Source organism: Suncus etruscus, chromosome 5 (assembly GCF_024139225.1).
Source record: "Suncus etruscus isolate mSunEtr1 chromosome 5, mSunEtr1.pri.cur, whole genome shotgun sequence".
In the NCBI taxonomy this organism is placed as follows: domain Eukaryota; kingdom Metazoa; phylum Chordata; class Mammalia; order Eulipotyphla; family Soricidae; genus Suncus; species Suncus etruscus.
In genome coordinates, this window is record NC_064852.1 from 50,541,837 (window position 1) to 50,563,655 (window position 21,819).

Here is a 21,819-nt window from a genome sequence, read left to right on the forward strand (position 1 = left end):
GCAGGGTAAGAGTAGTACTGCATTTTTTTTTTTTTTTTTTTTTGGTTTTTGGGCCACACCCAGCAGTGCTCAGGGGTTACTCCTGGCTGTCTGCTCAGAAATAGCTCCTGGCAGGCACGGGGGACCATATGGGAAACCGGGATTCGAACCAACCACCTTTGGTCCTGGATCAGCTGCTTGCAAGGCAAACGCCACTGAGCTATCTCTCGGGGCCCAGTACTGCATTCTTAAGCTCTAGCATTGAACCACTGGTCTGATTAGCCAAGAATCTCTGAGGAGTTCCTGGACCTCCTCAGTTCCATGTGGGAAGCCCCTGTCTTACAAAAGATATTATATACATAAACTTAAGAGTAGAAAATATGAAAAAAAAAAACCCACAAACAATAAAAAAACCAGAAATTTATTTCTAAATTCATCTGTTCTAATGGATTACTGATCCAAACATCAATAAAGCCTTTTGCTTTTCTTTCCTTGAGTTACTTATTCCTAGTGAAACACAAATAGTGATAGCAATATATTCTCAACCTCGCCTCCACTTCATTTATTTTATTTTGACTTAAAAGTAAAATAAGAGGGGGTGGGCGCTGAAAAGATTAAGGCACTTGCCTTGGATCACCCACGGTTTGAATTCCTCGTACCACATGAACCTCAGAGCACCAATAGAAGTCACTCCTGAGTATAGAGCTTGGAGTGACCCTTGAGCATTGTCAAGTATGGTTCAAAAACAAGCTATTTCATAGAATATTTAATTTTTACATAACCAGGACAACTCTTTACATTAGTATCCTTTGTAAAAGTCATACTTTTACCATACCTATCACAAAAGTATGAGGTTTTAAAATGACAGAATACAACAATCTGATTTCTAAGTAAAGGTGAAGAGTGCAACTTTCTCAGTCTTACTTTCCTATCCAAGCACTCACTCTACTGGTGACCTAGAGAATATACTCATTCTAATATTTCTGAAGTGACTGTATTATCTTTCACAAGCACCAGAGGGCAGGGTTTGGACATAAAATTTAATTTCAACAATATCACTAACTTGAAAGAATTCGAACATATATATATATATATATATATATATATATATATATATATTACACATATAATACATTGGCACATATATGTGGGTTGGACCACCTTAGGCTGTAATCAGGGTATACTCCTGGGTCTGCTCATGCATTACTCCTGATGATGCTTCAGGGATAAAATTTAGTACAAAGGAATCAAACTGGAATAGCTGCATACCAGGCAAAAATCTTACCATCTTTACTATCCATTCCACACAAGTAATTTAAGTCTATGGGCTGACATTTACAATTGAATAAACACATTAAAGTTGAGGGTTCTGGTTTAAAAGATGCAAAGATTTTTTTGTTTTGTTTTGGTTTTGGGCCACACCCGGCGTTGCTCAGGGGTTACTCCTGACTGCTCAGAAATAGCTCCTGGCAAGCAAGGGGGGGGGGGGCATATGGGACACCAGGATTCGAACCAACCATCTTTGGTCCTGGATTGGCTGCTTGCAAGGCAAACACCACTGTGCTATCTCTCCGGGCCTATTAAAAGATGCAAAAATTTTTAACTTTTAATTTATTTTTGGTTTGGGGGCCGGCCATATCTGGTGGGCATTCAGTGATTATTTCTAGCTCTGCACTTAGGGAACATATGGAATGCTGGGGATTGAACCTGGGTCAGCCGTGAGCAAGACAAATGCCCTACTTGCTGTACTATTGCGCTGACTCCAACAAAAAGTTTTTTAAAAAATTAGTTTACTTTCCAGATACTTTTTTTCTTCCTTTTTCTTTTAACCCTGTACTAAGACAGAATAGCAGCCTCAGTACAACGGGAATCACTACAGTTATTTTGGCAAGCCTGGTTCCTCTCAATTTAGATATTTGGTTTTTGGGCAACACCTAAGGTAAAGGGTTCCAGCTGTTTCTATAATCAGTTATCACTTGTGAGTGGTCTGGAACCAAACCAGGAACTAGGATTCAAACCAGGGATTTCAGTAGCCATAGCCCCAGGTTATGTGAGTGCTTAACCTTTGCACTATTTCTCTAGTCCCAAAATTCCAAAAGTTTCTAAGTTCAAAACAAAATATCATTCTAGGAAGAGAAAACAGCAAGAGTAGAGGGCATTGCTTCTCACATCCTTTATTTGGGGAATGTCTAAATAACAGCAGTATAAATAGAGAAATAACAGAAAGTAAAGTTAGAAAAATAAGGTCACTTTGGGAAAACTTATTTTAGTAATTGGGCTTTATTTTTAAGGCAATGAGTGAACGCTTTTATTTGTTTTTTTTTTGTTTGTTTGTTTGTTTGTTTTTTGAGCCACACCCGGCAGTGCTCAGGGGTTACTTCTGGCTGTCTGCTCAGAAATAGCTCCTGGCAGGCACGGGGGACCATATGGGACACCAGGATTCGAACCAACCACCTTAGGTCCTGGATCGGCTGCTTGCAAGGCAAACACCGCTGTGCTATCTCTCCGGGCCCGAGTGAATGCTTTTAACCAATAAAAGCTTTTACTAAAAAGCTTGATCTAAAAAATAGCAGTATGGGCTGGAGCATTGGCGCAGCAGTAGGGAGTTTACCTTGCACACAGCTGACCTAAGATGGACTATTGTTAGACATTTGAGTTGTTTCCTAATTCAGTCAGTTGTACTAAGTGCTACAATGAATGTAGCATGTTTATTTTTATCCTCTCACTGAATTCCTATGACTTGGAGGTGTTCCTCTTGCTTTATCCATTTAATATCTTAAATTCTCTTCATTTAAAGAAAACAAACAAAACTTTTTCTATTAACACCTTTATTTGCTTAACTTGTCTTAGAAGTAACTAATTCCATTTTCAGCTTCATCCATTCAGCTGCTGAATCCTGCTACCACATTCTTCAGCTCCTTCATTTCTGCTTGAATGAGTTCTTTAATTTTTTCATTAATCTTTCTTTGATTTATTGAATTTCTTCAAGTGATTTCCTCAGATAAGTGAGAGGATTGTCTCCATCTGCTGATGCAGCTGAATTTTTTCTTTTGTTTTTAATTCTTTTTGGTGATTTGTGGGAGCTAAGGGTGGAGCTCCAAGTTAAAGATAGGATTTTGGGGATGGAGCGCTATAAATTCATACAGTGAGTATTGTGCTTTGCTTTGTATGCAGCTGACCTGGATTTGATCTTTAGTGCTCCATATGGCCCCCCAGAGCTCTCCAGGAATCTCAAAAGATTGGTTTGAGCAATTACCTAGTGCTCCCATTTGTTATATCAGTCTGAGAGTACTGATTTCTTGAAGCCTACCAGATACCTGAATACTTTGCTGTATCTGAATACCTTGTGAGGATTAGCTTCAATTTAAATGCTTGAATTTAGGATCAAACTGTCTCTCTGACTGATTCATGTGATCACAGATGGCAACATGGATTTGTAGCATCACTGCCCTATACCTGCTATTAGACCAGTGTTTTAACTTACCCTGGATTCTGGCCCAGTGTTCTCAGTACTTAACATCTTGAAGTTGTACTAACATGTCCAGTGGACTTGGAGGGTGAATGGAAATTGCATTTACATATTCCTAATCAGAGCTATTCAGCAAGTTTATCTTTATAGCTATAGAAAGAGGGTTTTGCATTTAGTAATACCACCATGGGAGTAGCTGCTCTGAATTACAGCTTAGAATGGGGCACACCTCTGGTGGGGGTGGTCTACTACTTGCTGGGATGGTGGTTCCCTGTTAGTTTCTGGGAAAGAGCTTCTCTCAGCTGTTACCTGGGAACAACAGTATCCTGTCTGTGCTGGGTACTGCTAGTTGCTAGTTTCCACTTTTTTGTTTTGTTTTTACAGTTTTTGTGGGAGTTTTTTTTTTTTGTAAGGGGTCCAGGGGTCCCATCCATTAATGCTCTGGGCTTCTGGCACTGTGCTCAGGGATCATTTATTCCTGGGAAGGCTTGGGAATTGAACCCAGGTTGACTGTGTGCAAACCTTCCCATCTATCCATTCCCCAACTCTGTGTGTACAGACACAGAGCTGAACCTTTTTATATCATTTTGTGTTCAGTGACTTGACTTAGGTTGGAGATCAACTTTCTCATACCAGCTTTGATGAGCTTCCTTTGATTCTGAGCTCTGATTACAAGACTGCTGGAAGGGTAGAGCCAGGTCTGAGCCTGTTCAGCTATGAAGCCTGACTGAGTGGTGCTCATCTCTAGAATGGCTTCTTCCAGATGTGTTCTCACACCTTTTGTTGTGTTTAGTCTTTTTTTTTTTTTTGGTTTTTGGCCACACCTGGTGACACTCAGGGGTACTCCTTCCTGGCTATGGACTCAGAAATCGCCCCTGGCTTGCGGGACCATATGGGATGCAGGGGGATCAAACCCAGATTTGTCATCGATCAGCCGCATGAAAGGCAAACGCCCTACCGCTGTGCTATCGCTCTGGCCCCGAGACTTAATAAACAATCTTAGAGTATTATTAGAATTTGGGGCCGGAGAGATAGCATGGAGGTAAGGCATTTGCCTTTCATGCAGAAGGTCAGTGGTTCGAATCCCGGCATCCCATATGGTCCCCTGAGCCTGCCAGGAGCGATTTCTGAGCATAGAGCCAGGAGTAACCTCTGAGCATGGCCAGGTGTGACCCAAACACAAAACAAAACAAGACAAAAACCTGCAAAACAAAAATATATAAAGAATATTATTAGAATTTTAGAATATTAGTTTTAAAAGATGTACTTGTTTGAAAAAGTGATTCTTTAGGACACACATATATTTAGGACACACATATATTTAGGACACATATATTTAGGACACACATCACATATATTGAGGAGATTTAGGTAAAAGTTCTAGTATTGCCATCAATCCAGCTTAGAGAGGACTCCAAGAATCTGAGTCTGGCCTGAAACCACAAGGTATGTAGAGTAAACAGACAGAACACTCCATGATATCGAAGCTAAAGTCATCTTTAGCTGAATTCAGTCTCTGAGTTATCCTATCCTTGAATTTATAAAATCTGAATCCTTCCATTTTTTAATAAAAGAAGAAACTAAGTTCTAGGAAGTTGTTGCTCCTGACTAACATTTTGATTTAATCTACCATATTAACTAGCCCATTACCTCCTGCATTATGAAATGCATCAGAAATTTTTTAAAGATATGCTTTTGTTTTAGTTAATTATTAATTAACAATTAACAGCCACTCTGAGAAATTGTCTTTTAGCATGTTTGCCCAAAAATTTTTGTCACATGCAATAAAAAATATTCTATACTTAAAATCTTAGTGTCGTTGATTCTAATTTTTTTCCCACTCAGCATACTACTTGCTACGTTTAATGTTTCTTGTGCATAAGCCCCACCTAGTGGTGTATTGGTGTTATTACTCAATTTGTTTTAAATTACTAAAAATAAACACTTGATTATAATAGGCCCCATATAGGAAGGAAATGTTACTTTCTAGTCTAGAAATAGATTTAGTGAGGAAATAATGTAAATTATTCTTTTAGCTAAAAGTACAATTCAAAAAGTTTTAATATCCGTTATTTAGTAATGTGATAATGAAAAATTGTAAGAAGTCATAGGCTGATGTTCTTTTCAAAATTTACATGGTTCATTTAAATCAGTAATCTGGTTATAAAATATGTGAAAACTTGTAATAAATGCTTATTGAGGTCAAAGTTCTGATTTATAACTTAATTTACAACCTTCAAGCCAAAACATCCTTCTAGGCTTAGGGCTATTTTAATCTTTTAACACACGAGAGGCTTATTTCCAAGGAGGAAAAATTAGTGCTTGTATAAAATGATCTAGCTTTATTAAAGAAAAAAGTACTGTTAGAAACATTGTTTTAACTTACACTCATAGGGGCTTAAATATTTCTTGCAAATTTGTATTTGCTTCAATATTCTAAAACTTGATTATTGCACATTAAGAAATTGATTTTAAATAATTTTTCTTCTATTGAAAAACATAAAAATAGCATATCTTGAGCCCAGTGTGTAGCTTAGTTGTCAAGTACTTACCTTATAGGAGTAATGTTTCAAGTTTGTGTCCCCTGCACCTTTTATTTTGTGTGATGTACCCAAGACTGTATTTTTTCAGGGGATGAAAAGCAAAAAGGGCTTATCATTGATTACTTTTAGCAAAAGTATACAAGAACAAGAGCTCTTTGTAGCCTCTATATAGGCTCCAGAGTCCAAGGTCTTTACTGCTCTTAACCTAGTATAAGCCATCTTCTATATTTGTGTTTCTTCTGGGTCTCAGGTGAATATATCCAGTGCCAGAGATCAACCCAAATTGACTTTGGGTGAAGTTAGCACAGTTCCTACTCATTATCTATACCATTATCTGTTTTAAAAAATGGTCTAAATGGGCTGGAGTGATAGCACAGAGGTAGGGCATTTGCTTTGAAGGCGGCCTACCTGGACAACCCAGGTCAGCCCCAGATTCAATTCCCAGCATTCCATATGGTTTTTAAGCCTGCTAGGAGCCATTTTTGAGCACAGAGCCAGGAGTAACCCCTGAACACACTGGGTATGGCCCCCAACACTTCCCCTGAATGAAATTGACAACAAAAAAGGTTGATCTTGATTTTCCATGTCGAGATTATACTTAGTTGGAAAAAACATACATTAGGTATATGAGAAACAGTGTCTAACCCATACTAGCGTTCTAATTTTTGCTGTTTTCCAGTCACATATGGTATTTGATAAATGTCAGAACCCTGTATTTAAAATGTATATACTTTTTAAATTTTAATTTTATTTCAGCCTTGTTTCACTATTGTTCTCTAATTTCATTGCCTTACAATGCTATTTGGAATTGACAAATTAGAAGCAAGTGAGAAACAAATCATTATTTTAATTCTTTTTTCAATGAGTGTTACAGTAACTACAAATTAGAAATACATTGATCTGATACTGTTTTGCATATAAAGTGTTCTGGATGTTGGATATGATCAAGTACCAAAATACTTGAATTTCTGATCACATATATATGTTAAATGTATATTGCTTGTAGGAGGAAGCAAACAGTATTATAAACATGAATTTTCTGGGAGACTGGATTAAGAATTGGCAGATTAGTACAAATATTCTTTTCACCATTGTTTATCTTTGATTTAAGAGTTCTCTAACTTCTTGTCCTTCACATTGACAACATTACTTCTTGAGATTTAAGAATAGTAATAATGGTACAAATGGAATAGTAAAATCATATTAGAAAAGATTATGGATTCTTTTTCGGGGGTGGGGGTGATACTCAGAACTTAATCTTGGTTCTGTACTCAGGGAACACTCCTGGCATGGCTCAGGGGATATGAAGTCCTGGGGCTCAAACCCAGGTGAGCTGTTATATGGTCTCTACAGCCCCATGATTCTTAGTATTTTAAGGCAGTATTACTGCCTTAAAGAGCAAGCAAAATGATTAAGTATTTAAATTAGAGGTTTCCATTCTAAGCACATTAGATTTCACATTGAGTATTATAAATTGACTCTACACTCTTTTCATAACAATTTTTGGAGAGTTGCCTCTTTGTCAAATCGGATTCTTTATTGCCATGAACTAATGAAACAGATGTCAGATGGCTAATTGCAGGAAGAAAGACTACAGACAAAAGAGATCGAGAACTTGGCTTTGATATTCATGTATCATGACGTTTCATTATCTTGGGACTATTTGGGGCCATCGTTTGCTATTCTGTCACTGATATATTGATGGCACTTCACTGCATGCAGCTTCTAGAAGTGAAGAGGTAAAATGTATGCATGTCTTAAAAGATAGACTCTATTACTGTTCTGAATGTAAGTATAAATAGATGTAACAAAAATCTGTCAAATCATATTTAATATAACTATTGGTTTTTTTCTTTCATAAAGTAATTTAGCCCATGATCTTTTTTGCATTACACCTTTTACTATGGCTCTTTCTTATGCTAATTTGTGGTGTGTTATCTGTGGGTTACTTAAAAAGCACAGGTGTTCATATGCACATAGCAACACTGGTAAGAAGTACCTGGGAGATGTATATGCTAATTTCATGCTTGGAACCCTTTTAGTGTTATAAGTGCCTTTGTAAATTATGAGAGGAAGCCTATGTATTTCAAAGTGTGCATAAATCAGAAGGGAGGAGACTTCCAAATCCATGCCAGTAATAGATAACTAATAGTATTTGAGCAAGTCAGCATCTTTGAGTTTTAATTACCTTTCAGTAAAATGGGATAAAAGTAATAATATCGACCCTCTTGATCTTTATAGCTTACTAATTAAAGCCACGGGTATATCAGGATAAAGAAGATGTAGTCCCAGTATTCTTCCTTTTTTTTTTTTCTTTTAACTGAGATTTTTTCAAACTGAACTTTTAACTATCTTCTATCACTGTCTATATTTCCTTGGGTAATTGTTACTTATCTTGGTATTTTCTGCTACCTGTGTTTTAGCATTCTATTTTATTATATTAAGATGCTCTTTTATGAATTAATGCTTAATGTAGATGGTAGTGGTTTTCAAGCTTTAGTCCATTTTGTCCATAATTTTCTTAAGTTCATGAAATCTAAAAGCTTAAGAATCTTATTTTGTTCTGTTTTCCCTAACTTCCTAGTGATTAAAGACTGTCTAATCATAGAATCCTATTTGCTGTACTACCTATCCCCTTTTATAATATATTATTGTTTTTTGCAGTGGAGTGGGGGTGTGTGTGTCACAGGGTGATGCTTCAGGTGATGCTGTGGGACCTGAATTCTGAACAAGGAGGGATGCCATTTTGTAAAAGCCACATAGCAGGCTTCTTAGGTCTGGGCAAGGAGAAACACCATTTTGTAAGGACCACATGGTGTGAGCCACATGCTGGGGCTGCAGAAGCCTATTTCCATGGACCTCACCTCAGTCTTCCTTGCCTTACCAGGTAGCCTATCAGGGAAGGACAAGGCAGCAGTAGAAAGGTACCCCTAGACAAGAGCTAATCATTTTAAGGATCATCAGAAAGCTGGAACCTCCCTATATCCCTTCCCTATATAATCTTCATCATGACCTTAGGCGGGCCTCGTCTCTTTTGGGGGATGGCCCCTGGCTGGCCAGGCTGGGGGATCTTGTTGGCAAGATTAAAGTGTTAAACTTTATTCCAGTTGTGTGGTCTCCTCCTTCAACTCTGGAACCCTACACTAGTCAATATAGATGATTGCAGGCACTTTCCTATCTAGATACTGGTGAATAAAATTAAAAGATCCTGTAAACCAGTATTTTGTAATAGAAGAGGCAGCTGTGCCAGAAGTTGGCAGTAGATCTCAGAAAGGATATGCATTGCTAAGAAAAACATTTGTTAAAGAGAATATTTAAAATGAAAGATTAAATTTAAAGCTTTTTCTTTTATAAATTGATAAATCAGTTAACTATTGAAATAGTTGCTGCTTTATTAACTGAATTTTCTAAAGTAAATCATTGTTTACAAAACTATTGGGATAGTGTAGCAAAGCTAGAAAGATCACTATCAACTCATATATTTTTGTTTAGGGGCCACACCCAGCACAAGGGCATTTTTGCTGCTCTGAACTCAGGCCTACATTACTCCTGGTAGGCTCAGGGGACCATCTGGAGGTGCTGAAAGTTGAACCCAGGTCGACATATGCACAGCAAGAATCCTATTTGCGGGCCCGGAGAGATAGCACAGCGGCGTTAGCCTTGTAAGCAGCCAATCCAGGACCAAAGGTGGTTGGTTCGAATCCCGGTGTCCCATATGGTCCCCCGTGCCTGCCAGGAGCTATTTCTGAGCAGATAGCCAGGAGTAACCCCTGAGCACTGCCTGGTGTGGCCCAAAAACCAAAAAAAAAAAAAAAAAAAAAAAAAAAAAGAATCCTATTTGCTGTACTATCTATCCCCTTTTATAATATATTTTTGTTTTTTGCAGTGGAGTGGGGGGGGGGTGTCACAGAGTGATGCTTCAAGTGATAGTCCTGGTGGTGCACGGGGACTGTATAGTATATGGAATGCTGGGAAATTGAACCCATGTCAGCCACGTGCAAGGCAAGTGCCCTTACCCACTGTACTATCGCTCTGGCCCTCATAATGTATTTTTAATGTGATGCCTTAGTTAAACATTAAATCTACTACAAATTTGTATTTTCCCCATCTTTTAAATTCTTTAAGTAAATGTTTGTTTATGTACATTTTTTTTTTTTTTTTTTTGTGGTTTTTGGGTCACACCCGGCAGTGCTCAGGGGTTATTCCTGGCTCCAGGCTCAGAAATTGCTCCTGGCAGGCACGGGGGACCATATGGGATGCCGGGATTCGAACCGATGACCTCCTGCATGAAAGGCAAACGCTTTACCTCCATGCTATCTCTCCGGCCCCAGTTTATGTACATTTTTATCTTAGGTTTATTATGAAACCTTGAAGTCATACACTCACCTCAAATGACTATACTTTAGCAGCATTTTCTATTTTTGAAAACTTTTAGGACAGACTGTGATTTTAATGTTTTATACTTTTTATTTCATAGTTACGGAATAAATACATACTTTTAAAACAACACAGGATTTATAGCTTAGAGTGAAAGGCTGCAATTTTAAGTAATCCTGAAATGAGTAGTGGTAACAATTGTACCTTATTCCTCTAGATTTGTTCTAAAAATCTATATACATGCATATGTTAATTTTACCAAGTTAATCACATGAATATCATTTTATCTTTTATATTATTTATTAATAAAATCTTTTTTACTGCATATGTGTTACTTGCATTTGTTTATTTATAGTTTGTGTGTGTTTTTGCACATGCATCAGAAATTGATTGCTCAACCCAAATATACCTAAAAATCTTGTAGACTAAATCTGATAGTTGTATTTTCTGGTGCTTCCTAAGTATTCCGTTACATTTAATAGACGACTTTGAAATAAATACATATACATCTGTACTGATACCCAATATGATTGAGAGGCATATATTTATGGGATATTTATATATCCTTTACTGTCACTCCAGCCTTTACATAACTTTTGACACTTTCATGTAGGAAGTAATTATTTTTGTTGTTGCTTGTGTTTGAGGGCTATACCTGACAATGCTCAGAACTTACTTCTAGGATCAAATCTGGTGGGCCACTTGCAAGGTCTGCCCCTTAGCCACTGTAGTAGTATTGCAGCCCCAGAGTAGAATATTTTATCCTCTTTTTTTTTTTTTTTTTTTTGCATTTAATGTGTACATCATTCCTATTTATAAAGAAAATCTTGGTTGAGAAATAAATAGTTTTAAGTGGTTTCCTCATAGGAGACTGCTTTTATCTTGCTCTTTTTAGTATTCTCTATTTTGGCAAGGTTTGGGGCATTGGTCATATCTGGTGGACTCAGTAGTGCTGGGTGACCAGATAGATATGTGCAGGGCAGAGATCAAAGGGGTCAGCCTTTGTTCAAGGCAAACTTCTTAACTTCTGTACTATCTTTCCTGCCCTATATTTTTTACTTTTGCTATTTCACTTATGAGTTTTGATGTGTGCCTTGAACTCTTTCAGCTTTCCTTATCTGGGTGTCAGTTTTTGGAAGGTCTCAAGCACTGTTTCTTCAAATAATTCTGCCCTTTTTTCTTTCCTTCTGGAGCCTTTATGATGTAATTGTTGTGCCTGAGTATGTCTCACTTCTATGAGTTTTTATTTTTTTTATATTTTTGGTTTTGGGGCCACATGTGGTGATGCTCAGGGGTTGGTTACTCCTGGCTATGCACTCAGAAATCGCTCCTGACTTGGGAGACCATATGGGTCACGGGGGGGGGGGGGATCGAACTGTGGTCTGTCGTAGGCTAGTTCGGGCAAGGCAGATGCCTTACCCCTACGCCACCACTCCGGCCCCTGTGAGTTTTATTTTTAAAAATTTATTTTTCTTGGGCCCGGAGAGATAGCACAGCGGCATTTGCCTTGCAAGCAGCCTATCCAGGACCTAAGGTGGTTGGTTCGAATCCCGGTGTCCCATATGGTCCCCCGTGCCTGCCAGGAGCTGTTTCTGAGCAGTCAGCCAGGAGTAACTCCTGAGTACCACCGGGTGTGACCCAAAAACCAAAAAAAAAAAGAAAAGAAATTATTTTTCTTTTGGCTTTGGGGGCCTGCGGGGTCTCACTTATCTGTGCTCAGGACTCACTCCTGGCTTTGCACTTAGAGATTAGTCCTGGCAGGGCTTGGAGGACCCATAATTTGTACCAGGGATCAAACACAGGTTAGCTATGTACAAGGCAAACAATTCTACCTGCTGTACAATTGCTCAAACCTCTTATCATTTTTTCTTTTTGGATTAATTGGTATCATTGGTGCTTGACCTTAAGCATACACCATTCTAACTACTCTTGTATATAAATATATATATTGAATTTTAATAATTTAATTCACTGAATAAGTTGCAAAGTTATTTATTATTTTAGGCATTCAATTTTTGTTTGTTTGTTTGTTTTTGGGCCACACTCGGCGATGCTCAGGGGTTACTCCTGGCTATCTGCTCAGAAATAGCTCCTGGCAGGCTCGGGGGACCATATGGGATGCCGGGATTTGAACCAACCACCTTAGGTCCCGGATCGGCTGCTTGCAAGGCAAACACCACTGTGCTATCTCTCCGGCCCCGGCATTCAATTTTCAACACTAATCCCTTCCTCAGCATCCGTGTCTTCCATCAATGTTCTCAGTTTCCCTTTTTCTCTTAGTCTGTTTAGAGCAGACACTTTTGTCCTAATGACACTAAAGACACTACCTAAAAACACTACCTTTGTTCTAATCCTTCCCTAATTTAGTCATCTATACACTCTCTTCCCCCACTCTCTGCCTCAGACCACTAGCAAGGTTCTTACTAAAGAACAGTTCTATTCTTTGTGCATTGTTGGTGAGAAAGTAAGTTGGTGCAGCTACTATGGAAAATGGTGTAGAGATTCTTCAGTAATTAAAAATATTGAGGCTTAGGTTATGTATGGTTCAAGTAGTTTAGACTGCGTACCTTCTATGCATCATCTGCCTGGTGCCACTTGGACTCAGCATTGACAGGTGAGGTGTAGGGAGCTTCCAAGCATCACAGACTTGACCTGCACAACCTTCTGAGCAAGAAGTCAAACAAGAAAAAATAAAATTTTATTACAAAGTGAAAATACTAGTTCTAGAAATGCGTTATGCCTATTTATATTTATATATTTATATTGCTGTATTTTTTACAGTAGCCAGAATATAAAACCAGTTTTACATGTCTATTTATAATGAACAAAGAAAATATTATGGTATAATAGATATGTATGTGTGTATATATTTGTTTATTGGAATATTAGCCATAACAAAGAACAAAATTTTGCCATTTACGACTACCAGGATGAACCTGAGATATTAAGTTGTGAAATAAGCAAAAGGCAAATACCATATCTTCTTTCTTATATGTATTATCTCTAGCTTTAAAACAAAAGCTCATAGTACAAAAAACAGAAGCAAATAATATTCCAAGGTAGAAATAGATCAAAAGGAATGAAAGAGGTCAAAAGTTACAAACTTAAGCTATAAAATAAATGTTATGGGAACTAATTATGTAGCCTGATGACTGTAGTTAAGTAGATTGGCTTGTGTATGTGAAAGAGGAAATCTTTACAAAGCTCTCACAGGAAAACATGTTATAACTATGGCAAAGTATGTTAACTGATTTTTTCTTTCTTTTTATGGGCCATACCTGGTGGCTATACCTGGCTCTGTGCTCAACAGAGAGCTGAGGACAGAGCTGAGGTAGTCTCTGGAGACCATATAGGATGCCAGGAATCAAACCTGGAGTCATCCCGGACCAGCCATGTTCAAGGCAAATGCCCTACCACTGGGCTATTGTTTCTGCCCCTGTTAACTAATTTTTTTTTTCCTTTTGTGGTGGTGGTGGTGGTGGTGGTGATGTTAACTAATTTTAATGTGATCACTTAAGAATACATTAAAATGTGTTTGTTATATGTTGTATGTATAATTAAAAGTATAGGATTAAACTCATTAGTTAAATTGAGAAATATATTTGATAAGTACCATAATTTTTGACATTGAACTTAAGATTTTGGTTTCTAATTCTGTAGATGCCCAGTATTCTTTCTGTTTTGTTTTGGGATCACACCCGACAGCACTCAGGGGTTACTCCTGGCTGTGTGCTCAGAAATCGTTCCTGGCAGGCTTGGAGGACCATATGGGATGCCGGGGATTGAACCTGGATTTGTCCCAGGTCAGCAGCATGCAAGGAAAAAGTCCTACCACTGTGGTATCACTCTGGCTCCTCAGTATTTGTTTTGTAAACTTATGGATTAATGTATAAAATATTGGGAATTGTATTTTCAGGTCGCAAGCATTGTAAATAAAAGCAAATGGTGCTTCTATTACTGCATTACAAATTACATTTTCTTATTTTATCTTCAGGAAATTGACTGGACATTCTTTCCACATGGGTTATAGCATGGCGATATTGAATGGTGTTGTTGCTGCTCTTACTGTAGCATGGTGCCTCATGTAAATCCACGCTGAAGCAAAGCCCTGATCCTTCCTGTCAAAAGAGAAAAATATCACTGTTTACTCAAAGATCAGAAAATCCTGCAGTTCATTAAGTAATGTAACGTAATACAAGTCAAATCATTGATAGTTATTTTTAAAAAACATCGTTCTAAGCCTAGGCATTGGAAAGATCTGATTTTGTTTCAAGTCATTTTTTAAATGTATAAGATGTTTACCTCATCATTTTTTTTTACTTATGCTTGTCTAGATATGTTCTAGAATGCATTTTAATGAAAATCAAATGAAACGTGAATGCAGGACTTTACCAGCTTTTCAGTGTATGTACTACTTTGTGGCTAATAAATGCTATTACACTTAAGTGAGATAGAAATATTTCTTATTTATTCATTATATTCAAAGAACAATGCCTGCTACATTTATAGTAGCTATTTTTAGATCATAATACTTAGTTTTCAGTAGTCATAATCAATAGAAGGTGCATTTATATTTTTAATGGGACATGGTTTTATATGTTTTTACATATTTTCTACTACGTTGAGTTTGTATGTTTCTAAGACTGTTAAATATAGATAAAATGGATGTTCTTTTCTAGGTGATGCAAACCTTAAACAATTTTATTTATTAAGTATTTTTGTTGTTTTTTTTTTTTTAAACCACACTACCCTGAAATCAAGCAAACTTGATTTTAATGGCGGGTGGGGTGGGGGACACCTATCCCTAGCAATGCTCTTATTACTCCAAGCTCTGCACGCAGGAATTACTCCTCGTGATGCTTTGGAGACTGTTTGGGATGCCTGAAGATTGAACCTGGGTCTGCTGCCTACAAGATAAACAAAATACACTACCCACTGTACTCCAGCGCCATGGGAACTTAAAAATTGGTTGCAAAGGATAAATTATTTAAGTCATTAAAATTTTGTTTAATTTGAGTCCCTTTGTTTCTATAATACTAAATATTTATGTTGATGTACATATGGTTATTTCAACAGAAAGCTGATGTTATTTTTTCCTTTCAATAAATATAAACTTGAAATTTTTATATTTAGAAATGCTTGAACTGGTTTGGTTTTAATCTCAAAAAAAAACTTTTGATAATGTTTATATAGACAAAGAAAACTTTATAGTTTAGTAATTTTTCTATTTAAATGTTCTATAGTTGTGAAGTTTTTGTAGTAATTCATTTTTGCTTGCTTTATTTTAGTAATTGACCTAATTACTCCTCTGTCTAAACATCTGTTTAAAAAAGTCACCAAAGTTTTAGAAAGATAAGCTATTTTAAATGCTATTTCCAAGCTATTCAAAACATGCATTAGGAAATTGTATAACAGAAATGTTTATCTAGAATAAATGGGAATTAAAAATATACAGTGTCTTTATTTATAAGCTGAGTGTTATTGATTAAAGTCTTAATGATGTTTCTAAACTCTTAATCTGTTTAGTATCTTGTTTTATTTTGAGGCCATACTCATCTGTACTCAGAACTTACTCCTGACTCTTTCTCAAGAATCACTCCTGGCAGACCTTGGGACCATATATGGAATGCCAGGGATTAAATCTGGGGTGGCTCTGTGCAAGGCAAGCACCTTCTCCACTGTACTATCACTTCAGCCTCATAATCAACTTTTTGTCAGAAATGATCAATGCTGCTTCAATTTAAATTAACTGTAATGTTAAAATCAATGTGTGTATGTGTGTCTGTAGATAAAATTTAAATTCCATAAGTTAAGTATTTCTTCCAGAATAGTTGTCAAAATGAATCTATTTTTCACTCTGTACTTCATCTTCTCACATTCCTGTTGATTCTCATGGGCCCTTCCAATATAAAGGAATGTACAAGTAGCAAAGTCAATTTTTCTTTTTCAGTTCCCTCATAATTTATACAACTTCTCTCAGATCTTTTATTGTCTTATGACTAAGAAATAAAATACATTATATTTAGTCTAATCTTTCCAAGGTTCTTTTAAACCATTTTTATTGTGGCATTGGGAATTACAAATTGTTAATTATACTTGTTCATGCATATACATTCCAACACACATCCATCCCCAGACAACCCATTTCCCTTCTCTAATGTCTCAAGGGTCCTTTCCACATTCACCCTGACTCCCCCATCCCCATAAAAGCTCAATTCTGTTGATAAAAATCTCCAGTTCTGATTACTTTAGCCATTTATTTTGTCCTTACAATGTTTCTTTATATCCCACATGTGAGAGAGATTTTAAAAAATTATTATGGAAGTGATAATATTATACTACATCTACACACATGCAGAGAAATAAAACTAAACTGAAATTTCACAAAATTGTCAATGACAAGTTGATATAAAGAAGTAAAAAATGATGTGGGTGCACATGTTAAAATTGATAGTATGAATAACTTATGTGAATACATTTTAAAATTCACATGAAGTAGATAAAACCTACAAATAAAATTTAGTAAGAGTGAGGAGAATTAATAATTTAAGAGAATATATGAATAGGCCTATAAAAGTATAAAAATTTTATCCTTCGTCCAGGGATATTTTAACTTAAAATTAAGTTTTGATAAAGTTGGAAATACAAGTTCAGGAGATAACTAACAGGAGAGAGTAAGTAAGGGTAGAAACAATAAAGGACTTTCAGAAGTCTCTGAAGCCCAGTGCTGACCATGTCTTTCTTGAAATTTGCATATGTGAATCAATAAATTTCTCCTCTGATCTTGCTGTTCAACATGGTTTATGTCATTTTTAACAAATGAGTTAGGATGAGTACCTACTATCAGTAGAAATCCATCTCAGGAGACTGAGTCAGGTGAATTTATCTTTACAAATAGCTTAAAATTTATTTTACTTATGAAGAATACATAGGGGATAGGGGTGCCTGTGGATTATAAGTCTCAGTGCTCTCAAAGAGTTTTAGAGAAAATCTAAATCTAATTTTTCAACTGATTCGTCAGTAGTTTATTGTTTGTATCTCAACTTAAGTTCTACTTTAAAGGGTACCAAAATAGATAATGAATCTTCAGGCCAGAGAAACTATATGAGGAGTTATGGCACTAGCCTTGCACGTGGCCAGTCCTGTTTCAAGTTAAGCATTGCTAGGTATAGTCTGAACTCACCCATTTCCTCCAAAATGATAAAATAACTTAGATTTTTAAATTCTGTGCTGACAGTGTCTCTCCCTTTCTATATCTTTAAAGTGGAATTCATACCTAATAAGAAGACATGATGCAAAGCAGGCAGCATCTCACCAATACTTTATCTCTGGCCCCCTGCAGACTAACCAGTCCTGCTCTGGTCACTATCCTGGCGCCTCCTCCAGTTTTTCTTTTTATATTTTTTCTTTGAATATTCAATGTAATAGGGCGCATGTCCAAGGAGTACGTTCACGGGCATGTCCAGGTCCAGTCGGCAGTACAGTTATCCAAACAGTTATCAAAGGAGTGTGTCCAAGTCCAACTCATTACATAAACATTGCAACTCTGTCATCAAGGGTAGAGGCAGAAAGGTTGAATCTGCTGAACAATGCCAAGAAACTGTTGCCAGGTAAGCAACCCTTTTCATGAAGGACTATGCAAGAAATGCTATCTGCTTGGAGGCTTCTGGCAAGCAACATCCAGTAAGCGATCTTGCTATTAAGAACTAATGCAGAAAGATTGTATTTGCTTGACTGCCTGGAAACCTTCACCAGGTAAGCGACCCCATCATCAAGCCTGAAGCAAAATGAGAATCTGCTTGATGATGTCTGGAAAAAGTCACTCAAAAAGTGACAGCCATCAAGGATAGAGACAGAAATGTTGAATCTGCTTGGAGGACTCAGAAAATGTCACCAGGTAGCAACTCTCTCCCCATCCCCATCATCATCAAGCACCGAGGCAGAAGGGATAGCTGCTTGAGAGAGCCCAGAAGGTGTTGCAAGTTAAGCGACTCTACTAGTAAGGATTAAAGCTAAAGGGGCCTCAGTTTGACATAACCAGAAAGCTTCACCAGTTAAGCTATGCCCCATGATCAAAGATTGAGGTAGAAAGAAGAATCTACTTGATGCTTTATGGTGCCAGGTAAGCAACCTCTGACATCTGGGCCTGAACCAGAAAGATTGAATCTGCTTGGGTGGTGACCTAAATTGTCACTAGTAAGTGACATAACCATAAAGGACTAAGGCAGAATGAGCAATCTACTTGGCAGTGCCCAGAAAGTATTGAAAGGTAAGCGATGCTTGCAATCAATAATTGAGGCAGAATGGTTGTACTTGCTTCGGTGGTACCCTGAAAGCATCTCTAGGTAAGCAACCCACAACATCAAGGATAGAGGCATTAAAGGGAATCTGCATGGTTGTGCTCAGAAAGTATCACAGGTAAGTGACACCAGCCATCAAGGACTGATGCAGAAGGGGAATCATTTTGATGGTGCCTAGATAGCATCTCTAGGTATGCGACCCTGCCATCAAAGACTAAGGTAGAATGGGAATCTGCATGGTGGCCTCTGTTGATGTTTGTCAGTTGAACATGCCCCTTGGGCAAGCCCACTATAATGACATTTGAACCTGGACACACCCCTTGGACTTGTCCACTGTCATGCCTGGTATAAAAGAAAAAACTTGGACCTTGACAGGGGCCCCAGGATGCCAGAACAGCATCTGCTGGTCCTTAGGGGGGTCAGAGATAAAGCTGCCTTGTACCTATTCATTTCTCTTTAACCACCTCTGGCTGGTGAGTTTCCCTCTCTCTCTCCCTATTAGAAACACCTGTGCAGCAGTTGCAAACCTCAGATCCAGGAGGAATATAAAGTATATATGATTTCTATATCTCTTTTCTCTCTCAGGAGGATTGTTGCCACATATTGGCATCCTTGGGTGGGCAGTCACTTGACCCCCCTCAGCAATTGGACCCTATGGGCCCCTGTGAGCCTTGCATCACTAGGCCCTAGAAGCCTTATGCCTCTGCAAATGCAGCCCCTGGCAGTCTTAGGCCCTTTTAGCCTTGCAGCTGCTGAGCAGCAGGCAGACTTGCAGCTTATTGGAGTAACCTGCAGAGGGTAAATTCTACAAATTTTTACAGTGGCCCCTGGAGGCATCTCAACTAAGCGACCCCACCATCAAAGACCCCACCATCAAGGTAGAAAGGTTGAATCTGCTTGATGTTGCCTGGAAAGCATTGCCAGGTAATCGACCCTCATTATCAAGAATGATGCAGAGGGGCTGGAAAGATAGCATGGAGGTAAGGCATTTGCCTTTCATGCAGAAGGCCATTGGTTCGAATCCTGGCATCCCATATGGTTCCCTGAGCCTGTCCGGAGCGATTTCTGAGTGTGGAGCCAGGTGTGATCCAAAAACAATAAACAAACAAACAAACAAATAAATAAATAAATAAATAAATAAATAAATAAATAAATAAAAAAGAATGATGCAGAAAGGAGAATCTGCTTGGTAGTACCTGGTTAGTGTCACTAGCTAAGATCAGAAGGGCAAAGGGCAATTTTCTTGGCAGTGCCCGGAAAGTGTTGCCAGTTATGCAACCCTGTCGTAAAAGACTGAGGCTGAAAGGAAAATAAGCTTGGAAGTGCCCAGAAACATCAACAGGTAAGCAACTTCTGCCATCAAGGCTGAGGCTAAAATGTTGAATCTCCTTGGCAGTACCCAGGTTGCTGGTTGGTAACCCAACTTCAAGGACTGAGACAGAAAGGAGAATCTCTTTGTAGACACACATCTAGTTTCACCAGGTAGCTATCCCTGCAACCAATGACTGAGACAGGAAAATTGGTGGTACCCAGTGAATCCTGCTATCAAGAACTGAGTGAGAAAGGGGAATCTATGGGCTGGAGTGGTGGCATGAGGGATAAGGCCTCTGCCTTGCCTGTACTAGCCTAGGACAGACCACATAGACCAGCATCCCTCCTAGTCTACCAAGCCAGGAGTGATTTCTGAGCACATAACCAGGAGTAACCCCTGAGCACCACAGGGTGTGCCCCCCAAAAAAAGAAAGGGGAATCTGCTTATTGGCAATGGAATGTATCACCAGGTAATTAACCCTCTTTATCAATGACAAAGGTGGAGAGGGATCTGTTTGTCAGTGCCTGAAAGTTGTCACTAGGTTAGAAATCCCCTCCATAAAGGACTGAGGCTTACAGCATTTGAAATGTGTTGCTGGTAAGCAATCTTCACCATCCATAACTGAGGCAGATAAGTTACATCTGTTTGGCAGTGTTCATATAGCTTCCCAAGGTAAGCAACCATTGTCACCAAGTCTGAGCAAAAAGGGAATCTTCTTGGTGGCTCTTGGATTGCATTACCAGGTAAGCAACTTCTATCAAGGACTTGTGCAAAAATGGGGAATGACCTTGGAGGACTGGAAAACATAGCCACGTAGAGAACACATCAGCAAAGACTGAGGCAGAAAGGGATATCAGTTTGGTGGTGCCCTGGAAAGTGTCAACAGTAAGGGACCCCCACCATTAAGGATTGAGACAGAAAAGAAAATCTGCTTCACTTTGCCAAGAGAGCATCACAGTTAAGCAACCTCCACCATAAAGGTGTGGAGCAGAAAAGCTGAATTGAATTGGCTGTGCTCAGAGAACTTCAAAAGTAAGGAACCCAGTCAATAAGAACTAAGACAGAAAGGTTAAATCTGCATTGTGGTGCTTGGAAAGCATTTCCAGTTAAGAAAAATCAACCATCAAGGACTGAAGCAGAAATGTGGAAACTTTTTTTAAATTAATATCTTTATTTAAACACCTTAATTACAAACATGATTGTAGTTGGGTTTCAGTCATGTAAAGAACACCCTTCTTCACTAGTGTAACATTCCCATCATCTATGTCCCAAATCTCCCTCCTCCCCACCCCACCCCGCCTGTACTCTAGAAAGGCTTTCTACTTCCCTCATTCATTCACATTGTTATGATAATTCTCAATGAGTTATGAAATGTGGAGTCTTGTGGTGCCTGAAAAGTGTTACCATATAAGGGACAACATCATCATGATCGAGGCAGAAAAGGGAATCTGCTTGGCAGCATCTGGAAAGCAACATCATGTAAATGACCCACACCATAAGCACTTGGGTAGAAAGATTGAATCCACTTGATTTTGCTCATAAAACATTACCAGGTAAGTGAATCTGCCATCAAGGACTGAGGAAGAAAGGGCAATCTTCTTGGCTGTGCCTAGATAATGACATTAAGTAAGCAAACCCCACCATCAAGAACTGAGGCAGAAAAGGGAATCAGATGGCAGTGCCCAGAAAGTATCTCCATGTAAGCAAACCCTGCCATCAAGACTGAGACAGTCAGGGAACCTACACAGCAGTAGCAGAAAGCATCGCCAGGTAAGTGACCCTGCCATAAATGATTGAGGCAGATAGGCTGAATTTGCTTTGCTGTGCCAGGAATGCATA

The 21,819-nt window shown here is 38.3% G+C and overlaps 1 protein-coding gene across 1 annotated transcript in view; it reads left to right on the forward strand.

Annotated features, from left to right (window-relative positions):
* ARL6IP6 (ADP ribosylation factor like GTPase 6 interacting protein 6) overlaps nucleotides 1-14,803 on the forward strand; it is a 34,870-nt gene extending 20,067 nt beyond the window's left edge. The window contains exon 4 of the mRNA XM_049773045.1: nucleotides 14,363-14,803. Within this exon, the coding sequence (XP_049629002.1) occupies nucleotides 14,363-14,456 (94 nt within the window). The 3' untranslated portion in view covers nucleotides 14,457-14,803. The remainder of the gene's footprint in view (nucleotides 1-14,362) is intronic.
* The last annotated feature ends 7,016 nt before the right edge of the window (nucleotides 14,804-21,819 follow it).